Source organism: Perognathus longimembris, chromosome 4 (assembly GCF_023159225.1).
Source record: "Perognathus longimembris pacificus isolate PPM17 chromosome 4, ASM2315922v1, whole genome shotgun sequence".
Lineage (NCBI taxonomy): Eukaryota > Metazoa > Chordata > Mammalia > Rodentia > Heteromyidae > Perognathus > Perognathus longimembris.
The window spans coordinates 2,563,302-2,582,648 of NC_063164.1; the positions used below are offsets into that span (position 1 = coordinate 2,563,302).

The following is a 19,347-nucleotide window of genomic DNA, read 5'->3' on the forward strand; positions in this document are numbered from 1 at the left end:
CCTGGGGCATCTTTTCCACGTAGACTCTGCCGTCGTTAAAGGCCACCAGTCCCTCTTCAGGCACTAGTAAAGGTAGCTTCCAGAGGAAGTGTGGGCCATCGTTACCGGGCTCCGTGGCGTAGCGTGGAACCACGGTGGAGGACGTGTTTGACCCTCCAGCTTGCCGGCTTCGCGCAGGGCTAAGCCCACAGAGGCCTGGTCTGAGAACCGTGAGCTGGGAATGGCGTTTCCGTGACACGCGGCGCGACACGATGCGTTCCCCTCGGGGCTGCCACGCCCGTTCTCTGTGGTTCAGTGATAGCAGACTCCAAAGCGCTAGCAGTGACACGGCGTCCCAGTAATGATGGGCACTGTCGTGGGCCTGAACCCACAACCTCAACGCAAACGCAGTGAGGATCCGGTTAGAGCAGCCATGTGACAACACAGCTGTCCCTGGGTGGCTCATCTGTCCCTACAGACGGACACAATATTTTTTAGCCAAGGTACAATAGGGCCGATACATTTTTTTTTTTTTTTGCCAGTCCTGGGCCTTGGACTCAGGGCCTGAGCACTGTCCCTGGCTTCTTTTTGCTCAAGGCTAGCACTCTGCCACTTGAGCCACAGCGCCACTTCTGGCTGTTTTCTATATATGTGGTGCTGGGGAATCGAACCCAGGGCCTCATGTATACGAGGCGAGCACTCTTGCCACTAGGCCATATCCCCAGCCCCGATAACATTTTTGATAGCTTTTTTCTGGCAACATGAAAGTGTTGTCTGTTCTCCCGGAGAGAATCTGCCTGACGAGAAGCAGGACCCGGCTGGCTTTGTTCCCGTGGCCTGAGTCCATGCCTTTGCAAGTGATGAGGGCACTGTATGCGGGGAGGCCGGGCGGGCTCTTCCCTTGCCGGTTCGGGGATCCCCGGATGAGTTCGGTGAAGTGCTGGTGGTGCCGTGCTGAGTCCGTGTGGCCAGTTGGCCCGGTTCCCTTCCCTTACTGTGTCCCCACCTACCGTCCTCGTAGAGAGCCAGCGAGACGTCCTGTTCCTCTTCGACGGCTCCGCCAACGTCATGGGCCAGTTCCCCGCCATCCGGGACTTTCTCTACAAGATCATCGACGAGCTGGACGTGAAGCCGGACGGGACCCGGGTGGCTGTGGCGCAGTTCAGCGATGACGTCCGCGTGGAATCTCGCTTCAACCAGCACCTGAACAAGGCGGAGCTCCTGAACCTCGTGAAGAGGATGAAGGTCAAGACCGGCAGGACGCTCAACCTGGGCTTCGCCCTGGACTACGCGCAGAGGCACATCTTCGTGAAGTCCGCGGGCAGCCGCGTGGAGGACGGGGTGCTTCAGTTCCTGGTGCTCCTGGTGGCCGGGAGGTCGGCTGACGCCGTGGACGGGCCGGCGAGCAGCCTGCGGCAGAGCAGGGTGGTGCCCTTCGTCTTCCAAGCCAAGAACGCCGACCCGGCCGAGCTGGAGCAGATTGTGCCGTCTCCCGCCTTCATCCTCACGGCAGAGTCGCTCCCCAAGATCGGAGACCTCCAGTCCCAGATCGTCAGTCTCCTGAAGTCGGTGCACAACGGAGCCCCGGCGCCAGGTACAGGGGCCGCAAGGCAGCCCGGCTCTCTCTCTCTCTCCTGCCTGCTTGGTGCAGGCTGCAGACCCTGGGGTCTCGGATAGAGGACCCGCTGGGGCCGCCCCGGGGTGAGGGGCGGTGGAAAGGTTACAGGTGGTTTCCATGGGAACAAAAGAAATGACTTCTCTCTCCTCCATTTGATCCTCTAGCGACTCTCTTGGACCACACAGAAGAACCTTGGTGATTATTTTTAAGGGTGTTAGAGTATTTGACAACAAGATCCATTATAAAAACTTAACGATAGCTAAAATCCCTTATTTAAAAAAGAGTTTTAGCCAGGCACTGTAGGCTCAGGCCTGTCATCCTAGCTAGTCAGGAGGCTGAGATCTGAGGATCACAGTTCAAAGCCAGCTCAGGCAGGGAAGTCCGTGAAACTCTTATCTCCAATAAGCACCAAAAATAAAGAAATAAAGAAATCCAGAAGTGGAGCTGTGTGTGGCTCAAGTGGCAGAAAGCTTGAGCTTGAGCAAAAAGAATCCCAGGCCCCAGGTTCAAGCCCCAAGACCTGCACCAAAAAAAAAAAAAAAAAAAGTATGTTGTAGGGAGGATCTTAAAGAGGGGGAGCTCATGTTCTTACCTCTTCTAGCCAGAAGGATTTGGTGGTTATTTCAAAGGACTCTGGAGAAAACATGATCCCCTTTCTGTCCTCAGATTCCTGTAGCACAGTGACCTACTCACCTCCAGAGGGCCATGGGGAGGGAAGAGGGCACAGAAGAGACAGTGGAGAGCATCCTCCCTGGTCACCAGGTCCATCTGTAATGAAACCCTGGAGTTTGACTGGGGTGTGTGTGTGTGTGGTTAAGTACAGGGCCGGGGATGGGCCTAGAAAAGAGTGTAGGGGGAGACAGGCAAGAAGCAGGACCCGGAGAGTCTGCTTGAACAGCGGCAGCTGGAAGCCAGCCTCTCCCACGGCCCTGGCCCCCCAGCGGATGCCACGCCCCCTTCCCATTTCTAACACAAGCAGAGCTTGCTGGAAGGAGGGCAGCTGAGGATCCCGATTCGAGGCCACCACTGCCGCTGTGTTTGTGCCCAGGTTGGGCACGTTGCCTTGCCTCATCTATCTTCCTTCTTCTGTTTGATCGTTTTTAATACGATAAAGACCCCCCCCCAAAAAAAGTATTTTACTATGTGCGTATAAGGCCATATAACATGGCGATCTTGATAGCTGAAACAGTTTCCATCCTGCAGCTCCCTATGCCTCTGTTTAAAGGGAAACCACTGCTATCGTTCCTTGAAGGCACTCCCCAAAAACTAAAGACACTGGAGGAGGCAAAAGAAGAAATAATCCCCGCCACAAAGGCCGTCTTGCTGTGTGTTTAGACTATGGGACACTCCGGGTTACAGCGAGAGCGCCTCTACTGATTCCTGCATCCTGTTGCCAGCTGGTGGCGGGTGGCACTCTGACCTCTGACCTCCCCGGGTTAGCCGCTGGGTGTGGCAAGGTTCTGAAAGGGCAGGGCTTGCTGAACGGGGGCATCCGGTGGCCACCTCTGCCGTAGCACGTGACCACCGCCTGTGAGATCGGGAATTGGAACAAGCCTTTTCTGGTTCGAGGGGAGCCGCCATCGGGCCCGCGTTTTTCCCGGAGGTCCTAGGAGACTGCGCATCGCCTCAGCTTTCCCGGCTTCCGGGGGCTTCCTGCACCTCCTGGCACCTGGCTGCCTGCCTCTCCCATCCCGGAGGCAGGCTGTGGGGGGCCTTCTTTTCCCTCTGACCTCTAACCCCACCTCTCTCTCTAGCTCTGACCCTCTCCACTCTTTCTTGCAAGGACACCGGGAATTAGTGTAAGGATGTTGGATCCACCTGGATCCACCATCGAGGAATATCACCCAAGTCCTTTATGTAATCCGCTGGCAAGGTCCGGGTCACAAGGACCGGGAGGTGGACTCTGTGGGGGCCGCCGCAGGGGGAACGTCCCACCCTCCGGCTCCCCGGGACTCACGAAGCGTCTCCCTCCAGTTTCAGGTGAGAAGGACGTGGTGTTTCTGATCGACGGCTCCGACGGTGTCCGGAGTGGGTTCCCCCTGCTGAAGGACTTCATGCAGAGGGTGGTGGAGAGCCTGGACGTGGGTCCCGACCGCGTGCGCGTGGCCGTGGTGCAGTACAGCGACCGGACGAGGCCCGAGTTCTACCTGAATTCCCACACGGACCCACAGGGCGTGCTCAACGCCATCCGCAGGCTGACCCCGCTGGGGGGCCCCGTCCCCCACACGGGGGCCGCCCTGGACTTCGTCCTGAGGAACGTCCTGACCAGCTCTGCCGGCAGCAGGATGACGGAGGGGGTCCCCCAGCTTCTGATCGTGCTCACGGCCGAGCGGTCTGGGGACGACGTGCGCGGCCCCTCGGTGGTCCTGAAGAAGGGCGGCGCGGTGCCCATCGGCATCGGCGTCGGGAACGCCGACATTGCGGAGATGCAGACCATCTCCTACATCCCGGACTTCGCCGTGGCCATCCCCACCTTCCGGGAGCTGGGCACCGTCCAGCAGGTCATCTCTGAGCGGGTGACCCAGCTCAGCCGCGAAGAGCTGAGGCTGCTGCAGCCCGTTTTTCTGCCCCCGTCCAGCCCAGGTGAGAGGGCTGTGGGACGCTGGGTCCTTGGTCCTTAAAGGCTGGGGGTAGGACACCGAGAGCAGGGCGTGACTGGCTGCCTCTTCCCAGGGTCTGCTGGAGGAGTTGCCGGGCCTTTCGCACTCAGGCCCGTGCGCGGCTTAGGAAGGAGTCTTGGGAATGTTAGGAGAGCTCAAAGTGTGAAGATCCCTTTTGGGTTTGCTTGAGGATGGCAGGCAGGGCGCCTGGCTCTCGTGAGCAAGGTGGATTCTCTTCCCCCTCCCAGGCCTGGACACAGAGGGTCCCGGTGACTGGAAGGAAGAGCGGCGAAGACACATCTACTCCCACAGAGGCCTGCCCAGGGCCTGTGTCCTTGTTTTGTATTTTGTGCTGGTCCCGGGGCTTGATCTCAGGACCTGGGCACTGTCCCTGACCTAGTTAATGGTAAGCTAGGCTTTACCACTTGAGCCACAGCTCCACTTCTGGCCTTTTTGGTGGTTAATTGGAGCTAAGAGTCTCATAAACTTTCCTGCCCAGTCTGGCTTCCAACAGTAATCCTCAGATCTCAGGCTCCTGAGCAGCTAGGATTACAGGTGTGAGCCACCAGTGCCCAGTTGCGCCTCTTTTTAAAGATATAGCTATGCCACACAATTCCTTCCATCTTGTCTTAAAGTAATGCAGACCAGCTAAGATCAAGACCACATTTGAGACGGGGTAATGGGTTTTATTGCCAGCAACCCAAACCAGGCTAGTGCCAGAAAGAAATTCTGGTCCGAAGGGAGGGGAAATCCTGAGTTTTAGACAAGCTGGTTACACACAAAATAGACATTAATCAGATATTCCAAAGAGGGGGCAGGCTGGCGTCAACTTCTGACCAGGTGGGCAATTCCTTTCTAGTTGTGCAGAAATCATGACATTCGGCTACTAACCCGTCTATACTGTTATTAAAGAAAAAAATTGCCCCTGAGCTTCTTACCATCCATCCAGAGAGCTCTACCTTGTCTGTCCCCCAACCTCCATCCCAGGAACAACCCCACCGGGCTGCATCCATCAGCTACATGGGAGCCCCATTCCGGCAACTGGATGCTGGAAAGCACCTTTGCGGGGAGGGGTAACTTTGTTACTTCCTATCCCCTTTGAACCCAGCCTAAGCTCTCAACCGCCCTTGTCCCTGCTCAGAATGTGCTCTCGTCCAGGTCAAAGCCCTGTCCCTGAGTAGCTGACTCCCCGGTGCCATCTTCCTTGGTCTACAAGCAGCATCTAACTTGATCTGTAGGCAGCACCGCATCCTTTGTTGCCTCTTCTCCCCTAAGTGCCACCTTCTGGTGATGGGGATGCCGCGCTTGTCTCTGCCTCCTTTCCAGCCACTCTTCCTCCTCCTTTGCCGAGTCCTCCCCTTCCTCCCACGTTGAGGTGCGCAGGGCTCCCTCCTTCCACAGATAGTTTCACTACAGCAGTGGCTGTAGGTCCTGTTTTTCTGTCAGGCGGTGGTTCCAGGACAAATGAGAAGGTAATCGGTAATGCTTGTGATTTGGGGCCGACGGAGTTGAACCCTGTGATCCCGTTCGCTTCGCAGATGTCGGGAGCAAGAAAGACGTGGTCTTCCTCATCGACGGGTCTCAGAACGCCGGGCCCGAGTTCCAGTACATCCGCACGCTGATCGAGAGGATGGTGGACTCCCTGGACGTGGGCTTCGACACCACGCGGGTGGCGGTGATCCAGTTCAGCGAGGACCCCAAGGTGGAGTTCCCACTGAACGCGCACTCCAGCAAGGACGAGGTGCAGGGCGCCGTGCGCCGGCTGCGGCCCAAGGGCGGGCGGCAGGTGAACGTGGGCGGCGCCCTGGAGTACGTGCTGAGGAACGTGTTCCAGAGGCCGCTGGGCAGCCGGATCGAGGAGGGCGTCCCGCAGTTCCTGGTGCTCCTCTCCTCGGGGAGGTCGGACGACGAGGTGGACGACGCGGCCGCGGAGCTCAAGCGGTTTGGGGTGGCCCCCTTGGCCGTAGCCCGGCACGCAGACCAGGAGGAGCTGGTGAAGATCTCCCTGAGCCCCGAGTACGTGTTCTCGGTGAGCACCTTCCGGGAGCTGCCCACCCTGGAACAGAAGCTGCTGACCCCCATCACCACCCTGACGGCTCAGCAGATCCAGCAGATCCTGTCCACGACGCGCTACCCTCCCCCAGGTGAGGCCGGTGGGCAGGGCGGGGCCGCGCTCCCCAACCTGATACCAAACCCGGGGGCTCGGAGGTGGCGCGACCCTCTCTGGGTTAATTTCCCATGAAGGTAGTACTCCTTTCTCTTTATGCCATCACTGGCCACCAGCCAGAGGCCACCGGAACACACCCACGGCTACGCAGAGTGACCCCGTGGCCGTGGCCCAGGAAAACAGAGACTCGGGGACAGGGTGTGAGCGGGTGGCTGGTAGTTGTGTGCACAGCTAGTGGAGGCAGGGCTCTGGCCCGGGGGGAGGAAGTGGAGATACTTCCGCAATGCGGATCATCTTCCCCCAAAGATACTTGGATAAACTTTGTTTGTGAATTTGATTTAACGTTCTCAGAACCTTTTGAAAGGCTGGTTGTCCCAAGGGGGTTGCCGCCGAAGGTGTCATTTTGGTGAACTTTATACGCGCCCGGTATCCCTCATGCGAGGTATTTGGTTGGGAAGTGGTTTGGATTTGGGATTTATCTGGATTTTAGAATAGGTACGTGTGTGTGATGAGATACCTCAGGATTGTAACCCAAGTCCAGGCACGCATTCCTCTGTGGTTCTTCTATACTTTCTATGCATAGCCCGAAGGTGATTTTATGTGACTGCAATAAAAGCGTGGGGCTTTTCACCGGTGGAAGGCGTCTCAGGCCGGGGTGTTTGTGACTTTGAAGGATGTGAGATTTTGCAATTTTGAATTAGAGCTGCTTGACCTGTGGCTAAAAAACAACAACAACAACAACTCATGAGAAAAAACAGAAGAAATAATAGCTTGAAAAGCAAAGTCTTGGAATAAGTGTTAGAGGTTTTTGGCCGGCCAGTCGTTGGGGAGTGGAAGGGATATAAGTGTCCTGTGGTATGGAGATGGGGTGCGGTGCAGGAAGGGGGACACACGGGACCCCCAGGGCTGGCAGTGGTGACTTTCGTGGACGGAGTGAGGACAGGACCACAGCTCTCTCTCTCTCTCTCTCTCTCTCTCTCTCTCTGATCACAGGCCCTTCAGTAGCTACAGTGTATCACTGCAGCTCACAGTAGCCCAGGCCAGGATTAGTTCCTCAGTGCGACTGATCTTTTTGTTTGTTTGTTTTTGGCCAGTCCTGGGCCTTGGACTCAGGGCCTGAACACTGTCCCTGGCTTCCTTTTGCTCAAGGCTAGCACTCTGCCACTTGAGCCACAGCGCCACTTCTGGCCGTTTTCTGTATATGTGGTGCTGGGGAATCGAACCCAGGGCCTCATGTATACGAGGCAAGCTCTCTTGCCACTAGGCCATATCCCCAGCCCCCTGCCACTGATCTTTTAAATAGCGAGCAAGAGCAATGCAGACTGTGAAGCTCAACTTAAAGCTAGCTCAGCAAGAAAATGGCTTAGAGAACCTAAAGCATTTGATGAACTGGAAATGCTTTTGGGGAAGAGAGTCCTCTTGGTTTTGTTTTTGTTCGTTTCGTCTCAGTGTCAGTACTGGGGCTTGAGCTCTGGGTCTCCCACGCTTGCTTGGCTCTTTTGTTCAAGGCTGGAGCTCTACCACACGAGCATACCTCCACTGCCAGCTTTTTGCTGGCTAACCGGAGACACGGTCTCAAAGACTTGAGCAAAACATCCGGTATTTAATGACTAATTTGCAAATGAATGAAAATGACAGGTGCGGGAGGGCAGGCATCGTTTCCACTGCCGGTTGACCTCGTGGGACATCCTAAGGCCAACGTGGGGAAGGGCAGGGGGAAGCAGAGAGTTTACTGAGCCCTCCTCCTTCCTCTCTCTGCAGCTGTGGAGAGCGACGCTGCTGACATCGTCTTCCTCATCGACAGCTCCGATGGCGTGAGGCCGGATGGCATCGCCCACATCCGAGACTTCGTTGGCAGGATTGTTCGCAGACTCAACATTGGTCCCAATAAAGTGCGGATTGGGGTCGTGCAGTTCAGCAACGACGTCTTCCCAGAATTTTACCTGAAGACCTACAAATCCCAGGCCACCGTGCTGGACGCTATCAGGCGCCTGAGGTTCAAAGGCGGGTCTCCACTGAACACGGGGAAAGCTCTGGAGTTTGTGGCGAGAAACCTGTTTGTGAAGTCCGCTGGCAGCCGGATAGAAGATGGGGTCCCCCAACACCTGGTCCTGTTTCTGGGCGGGAAATCCCAGGATGACATTTCCAGGTTCTCCCAGATCATCAGCTCCTCGGGGATTACGAGCGTCGGAGTTGGAGACCGGAACACGGACAGGGCAGAACTGCAGACCCTCACCAGCAACCCCCGGCTTGTCTTCACGGTGCGGGAGTTCAGAGAGCTCCCCAACATAGAGGAGAGGGTCGTGAGCTCATTCGGACCCTCTGGAGCCACGCCGGCCCCCCCCGGGGTGGAGCAGCCTCCCCCTGCAAGGCCAGGTAGGAGCTGCGTCACCTGTAACTAGCGTGGGAGACCAGGATTTTAAAAACGAAACAGGCTTATTACCCTCCAGGTTGTGTCTACAGATAACACTCCAAACGAAATACTGGAAAATTAGTTCAGTTGGGAGGGACAGGGAAACAGATCCCCCCAAGGGACATGCCCCTGGCTCCCCGTCCCTCCTGCGGTCAGCCGCGGCTGGAAGGCTCTGGAACGGTGACGGAGGGAGGGCACTGCAGCCCTTGGCTCTCAGGATGAGATGGCGTCTGTGGAGTCCGCCACTCAGCATGGCTTCGATGTCCGTCCATTACCAGTGGCGGGATTCGCCCTCCCCACCCCACGCCCAGTCCAGGCTGACCTCCTTCCTTGAGCTCCTGTGACCACTGGGCCACTCGCCCGCCAGCTCCCACGCTCCCTCTCCTTGTGAGATGCCACAAGTGGACTGGCCCCCTCCGCCAGCACACGTTTTTTTAAAACATCGAATTTTATTGTCGAAGTGTTGTGCGGAGGGGTTATAGTTACACATGTAAGGCAGTCGGCACGTGCCTTATCATTGTCAGTCTACTTCTCTCAGTGCCCCCTTGCTCTGTCCCTAATACATCTCCCCCCATTCCTACAAGATACGACTTCTCACGCCTCCTTTCCTTTCACCCTTGGCCATCTTGTTCTTGACATCATCTTTTGGCGCTGGGTGATTGGCTAGAACAAGGATGTCACCTATCAGTGAATGATTAGAAAGGTCTTCTATCGGTTACTTTGATTTGTATTTTGTGTTTTTCCATTCCGGACACGGAGACCCAACTTGCTCTCATGTTCATTGTGATCTCCTGTAGAGAAGAAGAAAGCAGACATTGTGTTCCTGCTGGATGGCTCCATCAATTTCAGAAGGGACAGCTTCCAGGAAGTGCTCCGCTTTGCCTCGGAAATCGTGGACACGGTCTACGAAGAGGGCGACTCGATCCAAGTGGGGTTGGTCCAGTACAATTCTGACCCCACGGATGAATTTTTCCTGAAAGATTATTCCACCAAGAGGCAGATCATCGACGCCATCAACAAAGTGGTCTACAAAGGGGGGAGACACGCCAACACCAGGGTGGGCATCGAACACCTGCGGCTCAATCATTTTGTGCCCGAAGCCGGCAGCCGCCTGGACCAGAGGGTCCCTCAGATCGCCTTTGTGATCACGGGAGGAAGGTCGGTGGAGGACGCTCAGGACGTGAGCCTGGCGCTCACGCAGAAAGGGGTCAAGGTGTTTGCCGTGGGCGTGAGGAACATTGACTCGGAGGAGGTGGGCAAGATGGCTTCCAACAGTGCCACGGCCTTCCGGGTGGGCAACGTCCAGGAGCTGTCGGAGCTGAGCGAGCAGGTCTTGGAAACTCTGCACGATGCGATGCACGAAACCTTATGTCCTGGTGTGAGCGATGTTTCCAAAGGTAATCAATCCCCTTTGCGGTTACACGCCCCTGGGCGTATGTTTCCAGACTTTTCCTGTGGGTGGTGGAGGGACTTAAGTTCTGCCCTATGGATTCTTCAAGGATTTGGTTACTTCAGATGCCTACTTACACACACACACACACACACACACACACACACACACACCACCACCACCACCACACATACACATGTGGGTTGGATCACAGGGCCACTGTGGGAGAATGTTCTTCCAGGACAACAGTAGTAGACCACCTTTTTGCCCTTATTAGCTCAAGTTATTTTCTCCGTGTTTCTCTAAACAATTCAAATGTATTCATTCTCCTGTTCATTTATACATTTTTGGGACCAAAAGTTTGGGATCAGAGCCTTCAAACACCTGCTGTGTGTTATGTCACAATTGATGAGCGCTCCCCCAAAGAGAAACCATACATTAGAAGGGTTCGCAACGGTGGGGCCTCACGTCCTTCGTGTTTCCCGTGAGAGCCAGGCTCACTGCTTCTCGGCGCTCATACATGAAGCAGCTCATATGTAAGAGTGCTCTTCTTTTTCTATTTTTGTCCAAGATCGGGGACTTGAACTCAGTACCTGGCCCTTTCACTCACTGACTGGCGCTCCACCGCCAGCCTGAGCCAGGCCTCCAACCCCGGGTGCTCTGTGTTCTCCTGCGGTGCGATGGCCCCTGGGCAGGGCCGTGCCTGTCACTCGTGAAGTAGAACTCTTCCCATCAGCTTCGTCTTTGAGCTCATGGCCTGCATTTTTCCTCTCCAGCCTGTAATGTGGAAGTGATTCTGGGATTCGATGGATCCAGAGGTCAGAATGTATTTGTGGCCCAGAGGGGACTCGAGTCCAAGGTGGACGACATCTTGAACAGAATCAGTCAGATGCAAAGGATCAGCTGCGGCGGCACCCAGCTGCCTGTCGTGCGGGTGTCGGTGGTGGCCAACACACCGACGGGGCCAGTGGAGGCCTTTGCCTTTGCCGAGTACCAGCCGGAGCTGTTTGAGAAGGTCCGAGGCATGCGCAACCAGCAGACATACGTCCTCACGGCCGACACGCTGAAGCTCTACCAGAACAAGTTCCGGCAGTCCTCGCCCGACAGTGTGAAGGTTAGTGGACTGGAGCTTGTCCAGGGAGCCTGGCTGGAGTCCTGTACACACTGTGTACATGGGGTCTGTCCAGGGAGCCTGGCTGGAGTCCTATACACACTGTGTACATGGGGTCTGTCCAGGGAGCCTGGCTGGAGTCCTATACACACTGTGTACATGGGGTCTGTCCAGGGAGCCTGGCTGGAGTCCTATACACACTGTGTACATGGGGTCTGTCCAGGGAGCCTGGCTGGAGTCCTATACACACTGTGTACATGGGGTCTGTCCAGGGATCCCGGCCCCGAGTCATTCCTATACACACTGTGTACATGGGGTCTGTCCAGGGAGCCCAGCACCAAGTCATTCCTATACACACTGTGTACATGGGGTCTGTCCAGGGAGCCTGGCTGGAGTCCCATACACACTGTGTACATGGGGTCTGTCCAGGGAGCCTGGCTGGAGTCCTATACACACTGTGTACATGGGGTCTGTCCAGGGAGCCTGGCTGGAGTCCTATACACACTGTGTACATGGGGTCTGTCCAGGGAGCCCAGCACCAAGTCATTCCTATACACACTGTGTACATGGGGTCTGTCCAGGGAGCCTGGCTGGAGTCATTCTTATACACACTGTGTACATGGGGTCTGTCCAGGGAGCCCGGCCCCGAGTCATTCCTATACACACTGTGTACATGGGGTCTGTCCAGGGAGCCTGGCTGGAGTCCTATACACACTGTGTACATGGGGTCTGTCCAGGGAGCCTGGCTGGAGTCCTATACACACTGTGTACATGGGGTCTGTCCAGGGAGCCTGGCTGGAGTCCTATACACACTGTGTACATGGGGTCTGTCCAGGGAGCCTGGCTGGAGTCCTATACACACTGTGTACATGGGGTCTGTCCAGGGAGCCCGGCCAGAGTCATTCCTATACACACTGTGTACATGGGGTCTGTCCAGGGAGCCCAGCCCCAAGTCAATCTTATACACACTGTGTACGTGGGGTCTGTCCAGGGAGCCTGGCTGGAGTCATTCTTATACACACTGTGTACATGGGGTCTGTCCAGGGATGCCACACCAAGTCATTCCTATACACACTGTGTACATGGGGTCTGTCCAGGGAGCCTGGCCGGAGTCATTCCTATACACGCTGCTCACATAGCACTGGGTTGTTAATTCCCGTACTGAGCAGTTCCTCATTTATGGACCCATTGTAACTTCCTGTTCCGTCTTCCTCATCTTTCCAGCCTTGCTTAAGTTCTACAGACACCTGGGAAGCCAGGAACCAAGCTTGAGTGGATCAGAAACTCTGACTTAATTTTGATCCTACTTATTCAATAAGTCTGCTTCTATTTCTCTTTCCTCTGTCTCTCTGCATTTGTATTCTTGCACGCTCGTGTGTGCATGCACACACACACGTTTCCCATACATGTACTGTAGTATTTTGCTAAAGCTGCTCTTATACTATAAGTTAGCTACTGTGGCTTAAAGCATAGAAGTTTGTTTTCTCGTACTTCTGGGTTGTAAGTTTGACATGAAGATGCTGTCAGAGCTGGTTTCCTTGGAAGCCTATGTCTTTGGGGTCCTCCGAGGGTCCTTCCTGTGGCCGAATGTCCTCTTGTCGTGAGGACAGTAGACGCTCTTGGGTTGAGGGCCACCAAGGGCCCGTCTCGAAGGCACCGGGGTCAGGACTTCACTGTCTATTTTTTGCAGCTGTACGTTTCACGTGCACAGCCTTCAGAAAGAATGCCTCTGTTCCTTCTTCTCATAGTTGATTGCATTTAAAAAACCCCAACAAATCAAACAGTTGAGCATGCCACTTTTACACTTCATTTATTGCACAGTATCCTTGGCCTTGGCCTTTTATTTCCTTAGCATGAAGGACTGGAACGAGCCATAGCCCCTCAGCTCGTCTGGATGGCCGGTGGTGTTTCTTTTCAGTCCAGCCTGGGCCTTGACTCCTCTTTTGCTTGCAGGTGGTGATTCATTTCTCGGATGGAGTAGACGGAGACTTGGCTGACTTACACAGAGCTTCTGAGGAGCTCCGGCAAGAAGGTAGGTTCCGAGGCTTCCTAAATACGAGGAGCAAGGCCAGCGATGTGGGGTCTACCACTCTGCCGAGAGGAAGCCCTGCGGTAGTAGCAGAGTCCTTGGAAGCGGGGGTGGGGTTCTTCTGGAGGGTTCCCCCCAGCATTGAGGCCCCGCATTGCCTCACGAGGACCGAGAGATGAGGCTAACAATTCCTCCTGCTGACCTTGGGCGGCTTTACTTCCGAGTCCGAACAGAGGTGTGAAGACTTTACTCAGATGGGAGGCCATCTAGAACGTATGGTTCTCTTTGCGAAAGAACTCACGTATTGGTTCATTGAACTCCATTATACACCCCAGGAATGAATGTGCCAACAAAAGAGACGGCTGCACATTCAGCGGGCCATTATCGCAGCTCAAACACACGGCGATGTCTAAACTAATACACATGCACAAGTAGTCTGACGTACATAAATAACGCGAGCACACTTGCCCCGCGCCCCACGACTGGGTAAGCAGCGTGCAGATGTGCACCTGGGCTCTGGAAGTTCTTAATCTTTTGCAAAAGGTGGATGCCAAGTAGCAAACATTTCAGAGGGATCTATGGAAGCAAATGTATTTAAGAATATCCTGCCCTTAGCTTATTTTTTTCTAGCCATGGCAGGAAACTGCTGTTCTCTGGTGTAGGACGTGTGAGTGTTCCAGCTCTTCTATAGCACACTGTTGTGTAGGGCTAGAGTTTACAGGTGTGTGTGTGTGTGTGTGTGTGTGTGATATTCCACCTGACACACTGTTGTGTAGGGCCAGACTTTACACGTGTGTGTGAGAGAGACAGAGAGACAGAGAGACAGAGAAAGAGAGAGAGACAGACAGAGAGAGAGAGAGAGAGAGAGAGGGAGAGAGAGAGAGAGAGAGGCTGCCTGAACGTTACTTCCCAAGCTGGTAGCAATACCGTTAGAAACACCGAGGAGGCCTTCAGGTTCGCCCGCTCCAGAGCATCCGACGTGCTTGGAGTAGAGCCACATTTTATGCTGCAGAGTTCTTTAAAGAGAAAACAAACCCAGGGAGGCTCAGGGCTGCAGCTCCGTGGTAGGGTGCGTGGAGCTCTGGGTTTGACCCCTCCGGCACCAACGCGCTACAAAACCAAACCAAAGTCAGGAGAAAACTGGTATCGGGCCCTCGGCGACTCTCTGGAATGTTCTCTCCCTGTAGGAGTCCGGGCCCTGATCCTGGTGGGCCTGGAACGGGTAGCCCACATGGAGCAGCTGTCCCAGCTGGAGTTTGGACGGGGCTTCATGTACAACAGGCCTCTCAGCCTCAACCTGCTGGACCTGGATTATGAACTTGCCGAACAGCTGGTGAGCTTTTTTTTAAAAAGGCTTTTTACGCATAATCTAGTTTAGATATGAACATTTTTGATATCTCAAGACTATGAAGCCAGTCGGGGCCTGGTGACCAGGGGAGGGGTTAAGGGTATGTGGTGAAATGACTGTCAGCCTGGGCGGGGCTAGACTAAGCGGGTGTGGGGGAGGTGGGGGCGAGTGGGGGAGGGGCGCATGGGGGAGGGCGGGTGGTGGATGGTTTGTGTCGCTCACAGCCTTCCTGCCGCCCTCAGGGAATGGTGCTGGATCGGTGGCCTTCTCCTCTGTGTTCCAGCGAAGGAGTCTTGGGAGTTCCTTTGCAAAGACTGGGGTGGGGTGGGAGACCCAGGCTGGGGGTGTTCTTGGGTGGGGGCGAGAGTGTCCTTTCTTCCCCCCCTCCCCCCGCCTTCTTTCGTGGCCGGAACCCCGAAGGCTTTTGCCGCAGTTGACGTGGGGGCGCGCTTGAGTTCTGGGAGGCGCACTGCGCAGAGTCGCGTGGGGCCAGCCAGTCTCTCCGACGGAAGCGCGCTCGGGACGCGCACTTAGGGACACTCCAGCCCCCGTGAGGTCAGGGGCCGGAGCGGGGAAGGATGGCGGGGGGTGTCTGTGATGCGGAGGCCCGGTGCTTCCAGGCTGGAGACTGTGACTCCGGCAGCTCTGGGGGGAGGGGTGCCACGCGGCTCCTCCCAGCTGAATCCGCAACGCCGTATTTGAAGGCTTTGTATTGGTGACGTAAAACCCTGTAGAACTCAGTCTTAGCATTTCCAACTCCAGTGCCAGGGTTGGAAAGTTCTCGAAGCAAAGCCTGGGGTCTGAGAGGACATTGGCCGTGCTCTGGCTGCTCTCCTACTGTGATTTCACCCTCCGTCCCCCGCCCGCCCTACTCCCGGCGGTGCACACCTGGGATCTCCCGAGTCGCCCGTCTTTGAGAGCCGGCGATGCGCCGCCTCTTCTCGCACTGTGAAGTTTGCACAACCAGCGGTGGCCATTAGTAACGTGGTGATATTTTTCGGCTAAGCCTTTCTTGGGATCTGAACTTGATTTTTCCATCTGGCAGGACAATATTGCCGAGAAAGCGTGTTGTGGGGTTCCCTGCAAATGCTCTGGAGAAAGGGGAGACCGAGGACCCATTGGCAGCATTGGACCAAAGGTAGGGTGGCGTCTACCCCTCTTCTTAGCACCGGAGGCTGGGCTTCCAAGTCCACTGTCACTTGGGCTGGTGACTTTTCTAACGTCCAGCACCGGGGTCGGGGAGGAGACTGTCTCAGGTTGTGGGCAACGGGTCCCAGGTGCGAGGGCGGAAGTCCCAGTGACAGCCAGCTTCTCCTCCCCTGTGGGAGGAGGGACTTCGAGTTCTGCATTGCCAAAGGAATGAAAACCAGTGGGTGAACAGTAACATTGGTGGGAAGCCCCCCTGTGCTAGTCATCCTTTCCTTGGGCCTCTCTCTCGGTGGGAAGCCAACTGGCTTGCTTGGTAAAGTAAGAACCGCAAAGATCCTTCTAGAAAAGAATAACTCCATTGAAATAGTCAGTGGAGAAGAAGCGGTGTTCAGCTCCAGGCACGCTCAGAGCCAAGCGAAAGCTTAGCACTGCTGGCCAAAGTCCAATGCAGGTGGGGCTGGGCTGGCGACACTGGTGGTGGGGAACCCTGGGGGCCCGGGGGGGGGGTCTAACCCCGGAACCTGTGTCCTTCGTTTCAGGGCATCTCGGGAGAAGATGGCTACCGAGGCTATCCCGGCGACGAGGGCGGTCCTGTAAGTGGAAGTTGCTCTGTCCGCTTGGTCTCACCTCCTCCTGCACCCACCTTTGAGGATGCTGTCCTGAGGTTCACTACCTCTGCCGTTGATGGGGGTGGCTTTCTCACGAGGAGAACATTTAGTTTCCAACTTCCCTAACAACTGTTCTCGGGTTTCTCCACTGGAGAAGATAGCAGCGTGCTCTGCATAGGCGGTCTCGAGGCCGCATGGGGTCTAGCGCAGAGGGAGGGACATAGCCGGTGTCTACTTAAGAAAGATGTGCAGGCAGAGTGGGTGTCAGGAGGGTGGGGAGCAAGGACAGAGCTGTGAGTTACCCCAAGGGCCCAGAAGAGAGGTGTGGGGGGGGGGAGAAGCAGGGCCTGGGGTGATGGGGCAGAGAGAGAGAGAGATACAGAGAGAGACAGAGACACACACAGACACACACACACACACACACACACACACACACACACACACACTGAGGTGGTTTGAGAGGTTTTGAGAGCTTAGAACAAGTTCTAGCCCTGGAATGGGGGACCCAAGGGCTCCTGGGGCAGTTGGAGATGTCTTCAGACCCCTTGCCTAGATTCTGGGCATCAGGGCTCGGCCTTGGCCCCGCTGTCCAGCTGGGAAGCATTCACATAGAGGAGGGGTCAGGCCACGGGAGCTTTCTGGGGGTGGGGGGCAGGGGCGGTGCCCACAGGCTGGGCACCCAGTGCCATCCACACTTGTTCCGCTGGGCAGCTGCTGCGCTCCTTTTATCGAGCTCCCGCTCTCCCCGGGCCTGGCACGGGGCGTGGAGGCTCCAGGTGCATGCAGCACCGTCACGGTGAAACCCAGGCCGTCCTCCTTCCACTCATTCTCCAGCAGGCAGACCCGGCAGGGACACGGGACGAGGAGCCCTGTAAATTGCCTTTGTTTCTCCAACAGGGTGAGCGAGGTCCACCTGGCGTGAACGGCACTCAAGGTTTCCAGGGCTGCCCGGGACAGAGAGGAGTCAAGGTGCTGTGTGGGACTGGGGGCTGGGGGGGGGGAGAATCTGGGTAGTCTGTGTGTGTGTGTGTGTGTGTGTGTGTGTGTGTGTGTGTAGAGAGAGAGAGAGAGACAGAGACAGAGACACAGAGAGAGAGAGAGAGAGTGCCACAGCTCAAGGATTCCTGGCTGACCCACTGCCCTCTACTTGCTGACATGTTGCAGCAGGTGCTGAGGGAGGGATCATCAAGACACAGAGGTACCAAGTTGGCCTTGGCCTCTGGAGCCTCTTTCCTGCCTTTGGAGTTAGGGCTCCCGCCAGGGAGCCAGGAACCGGCTGAGAGTTGAGATCCAGGCAGGCTGACTTTGTAACGCCCAGCAGGCGATGGGGACGCAGATGGATTCCCCATGCAGAGGGAATCTCTAACAGGGAGGTTTCCAGGCACTGGGGCGTATTCACACGTGGGTGGGGGAGCATCCCTAGGGCCCTTCTTCCCCCAGGGACCAGCCCTGTGGGAATAACTGATGTCACCCTGTCCCTTACCTTCCAGGGCTCTCGAGGATTCCCAGGAGAAAAGGTACCCATGTTTATGTGCTTTTGGCATTGAAAATGTTCCCAGTATTTCTTGTCCCCCCCTCCCCCCCCGGCCCCCACTCCTTTGCCACTATAGCTTCTGGCTTCACGTGTCTGCCTTGTTCCTCCTCAGGGTGAATTGGGAGAAATCGGGCTGGACGGTCTGGATGGCGAGGAGGTGGGTGATATCCCCTTCTAAGTCCAAAGACCCCCCCACGATTGTGACAGCTGCCAGGCACGACCACGTCTCATTGTCTTTGCAGGGAGACAAAGGCTTGCCGGGTTCTTCCGGAGAGAAAGGGAGCCCGGGAAGGAGGGTAAGTCCTCCCCAGTGCCGCCCCTCCCCGATGGGTCTGGTCTGCCCTCCCCTGCACAATGGCGGCCGCCGAGTCTCTAGGCTAGCTCGGGCACACCCTGCGGTGTTTTCTGATTGGACAGCCTGGTTTTGTTATAAATAAATCCCCATAGGACGAGTCCCCGATAAACACTTTGGGATGAACTGAAGCAATCAGACCTATTTGGAAGTGATTTTTTACCTTTATGTAAAATGAGTAAATGCCCGACACGGTCCTGTCCGGGGTTTACAAAGTGAAGAAGGTGACTTTTCAGAGCAACAATGTGGTGAACAAGTCTGGAGCCCTTCTGTGTAACTTGAGAGCTAGTTAATCAGTTGGTCTCATGCTGCAGACTTCAGTAAGTAGGCACATTTCAGCAGCCGCTTTGCCACAACCTGAAGTAGCTACAAGAACATGGGTCAACAAACCCGGGAACACCTAATTTTTTTTGTTTGTTTGTTTTCCGCGTGTGTGTCTTGTATAGGGTGACAAAGGACCAAAAGGAGACAAGGGGGAGAGAGGAGATGCTGGAATCCGGGGTGACCCGGTAAGGACGGCTTGCTCAGGGGTTACCCCGTCATGCGCCTGGGGAACGGACTTGCGGGAGAAGATGGGAAGCTGTTTCTCTTGAGATAGCTTCAGGGTGTGTTGACGGGCCGTGTGCTTTCCCTTTCTTACAACCTTGGGCTGCAAGGCTGACCATTCGCACACCGCTCCTAGGAAGAGCTGACTGGTCTCCCAAAGGGCCGCTCAGCGCTCCGCAACTTGGCTTTTAGAAAGGAAAGCCATTTGCAGCGTTCTTCACTGGGTAGCTGGGAAACCTTTGAAGGAGGGGACCACTGCCGCCTTGGCCTCTTCTCCAGGCCTCCTCCTTCTGGGGCTGAGGGTGGCAAGAGTGAGCGGGTGCCCCCCCCCGCGGCCTCCTCGCTGAGCCTGTCTGTGTCCAGCCCGAGTCAGCACCGGCTGGATATCATCCGGACAGGGGTGGCTTCGAGGAGCGCTTGCACTTACACTTGCACTTACAATGTCACCCCTGCTTTCTGGAGTGGCCACCCCAGCAGCGGCGACTCTCTTCCCCGGGGCGGCT

General features: G+C 55.9%; 1 protein-coding gene across 1 annotated transcript in view; it reads left to right on the forward strand.

Annotated features, from left to right (window-relative positions):
• Positions 1-19,347, forward strand: part of Col6a3 (collagen type VI alpha 3 chain) — a 62,183-nt gene that overhangs the window by 17,404 nt on the left and 25,432 nt on the right. The window contains 15 exon segments of the mRNA XM_048344468.1: positions 1,001-1,573; positions 3,572-4,180; positions 5,736-6,341; positions 8,126-8,740; positions 9,575-10,174; positions 10,944-11,281; positions 13,232-13,310; positions 14,495-14,640; positions 15,701-15,793; positions 16,344-16,397; positions 17,310-17,381; positions 17,903-17,929; positions 18,059-18,103; positions 18,189-18,242; positions 18,745-18,807. Coding sequence (XP_048200425.1) covers positions 1,001-1,573; positions 3,572-4,180; positions 5,736-6,341; positions 8,126-8,740; positions 9,575-10,174; positions 10,944-11,281; positions 13,232-13,310; positions 14,495-14,640; positions 15,701-15,793; positions 16,344-16,397; positions 17,310-17,381; positions 17,903-17,929; positions 18,059-18,103; positions 18,189-18,242; positions 18,745-18,807 — 3,974 coding nt within the window.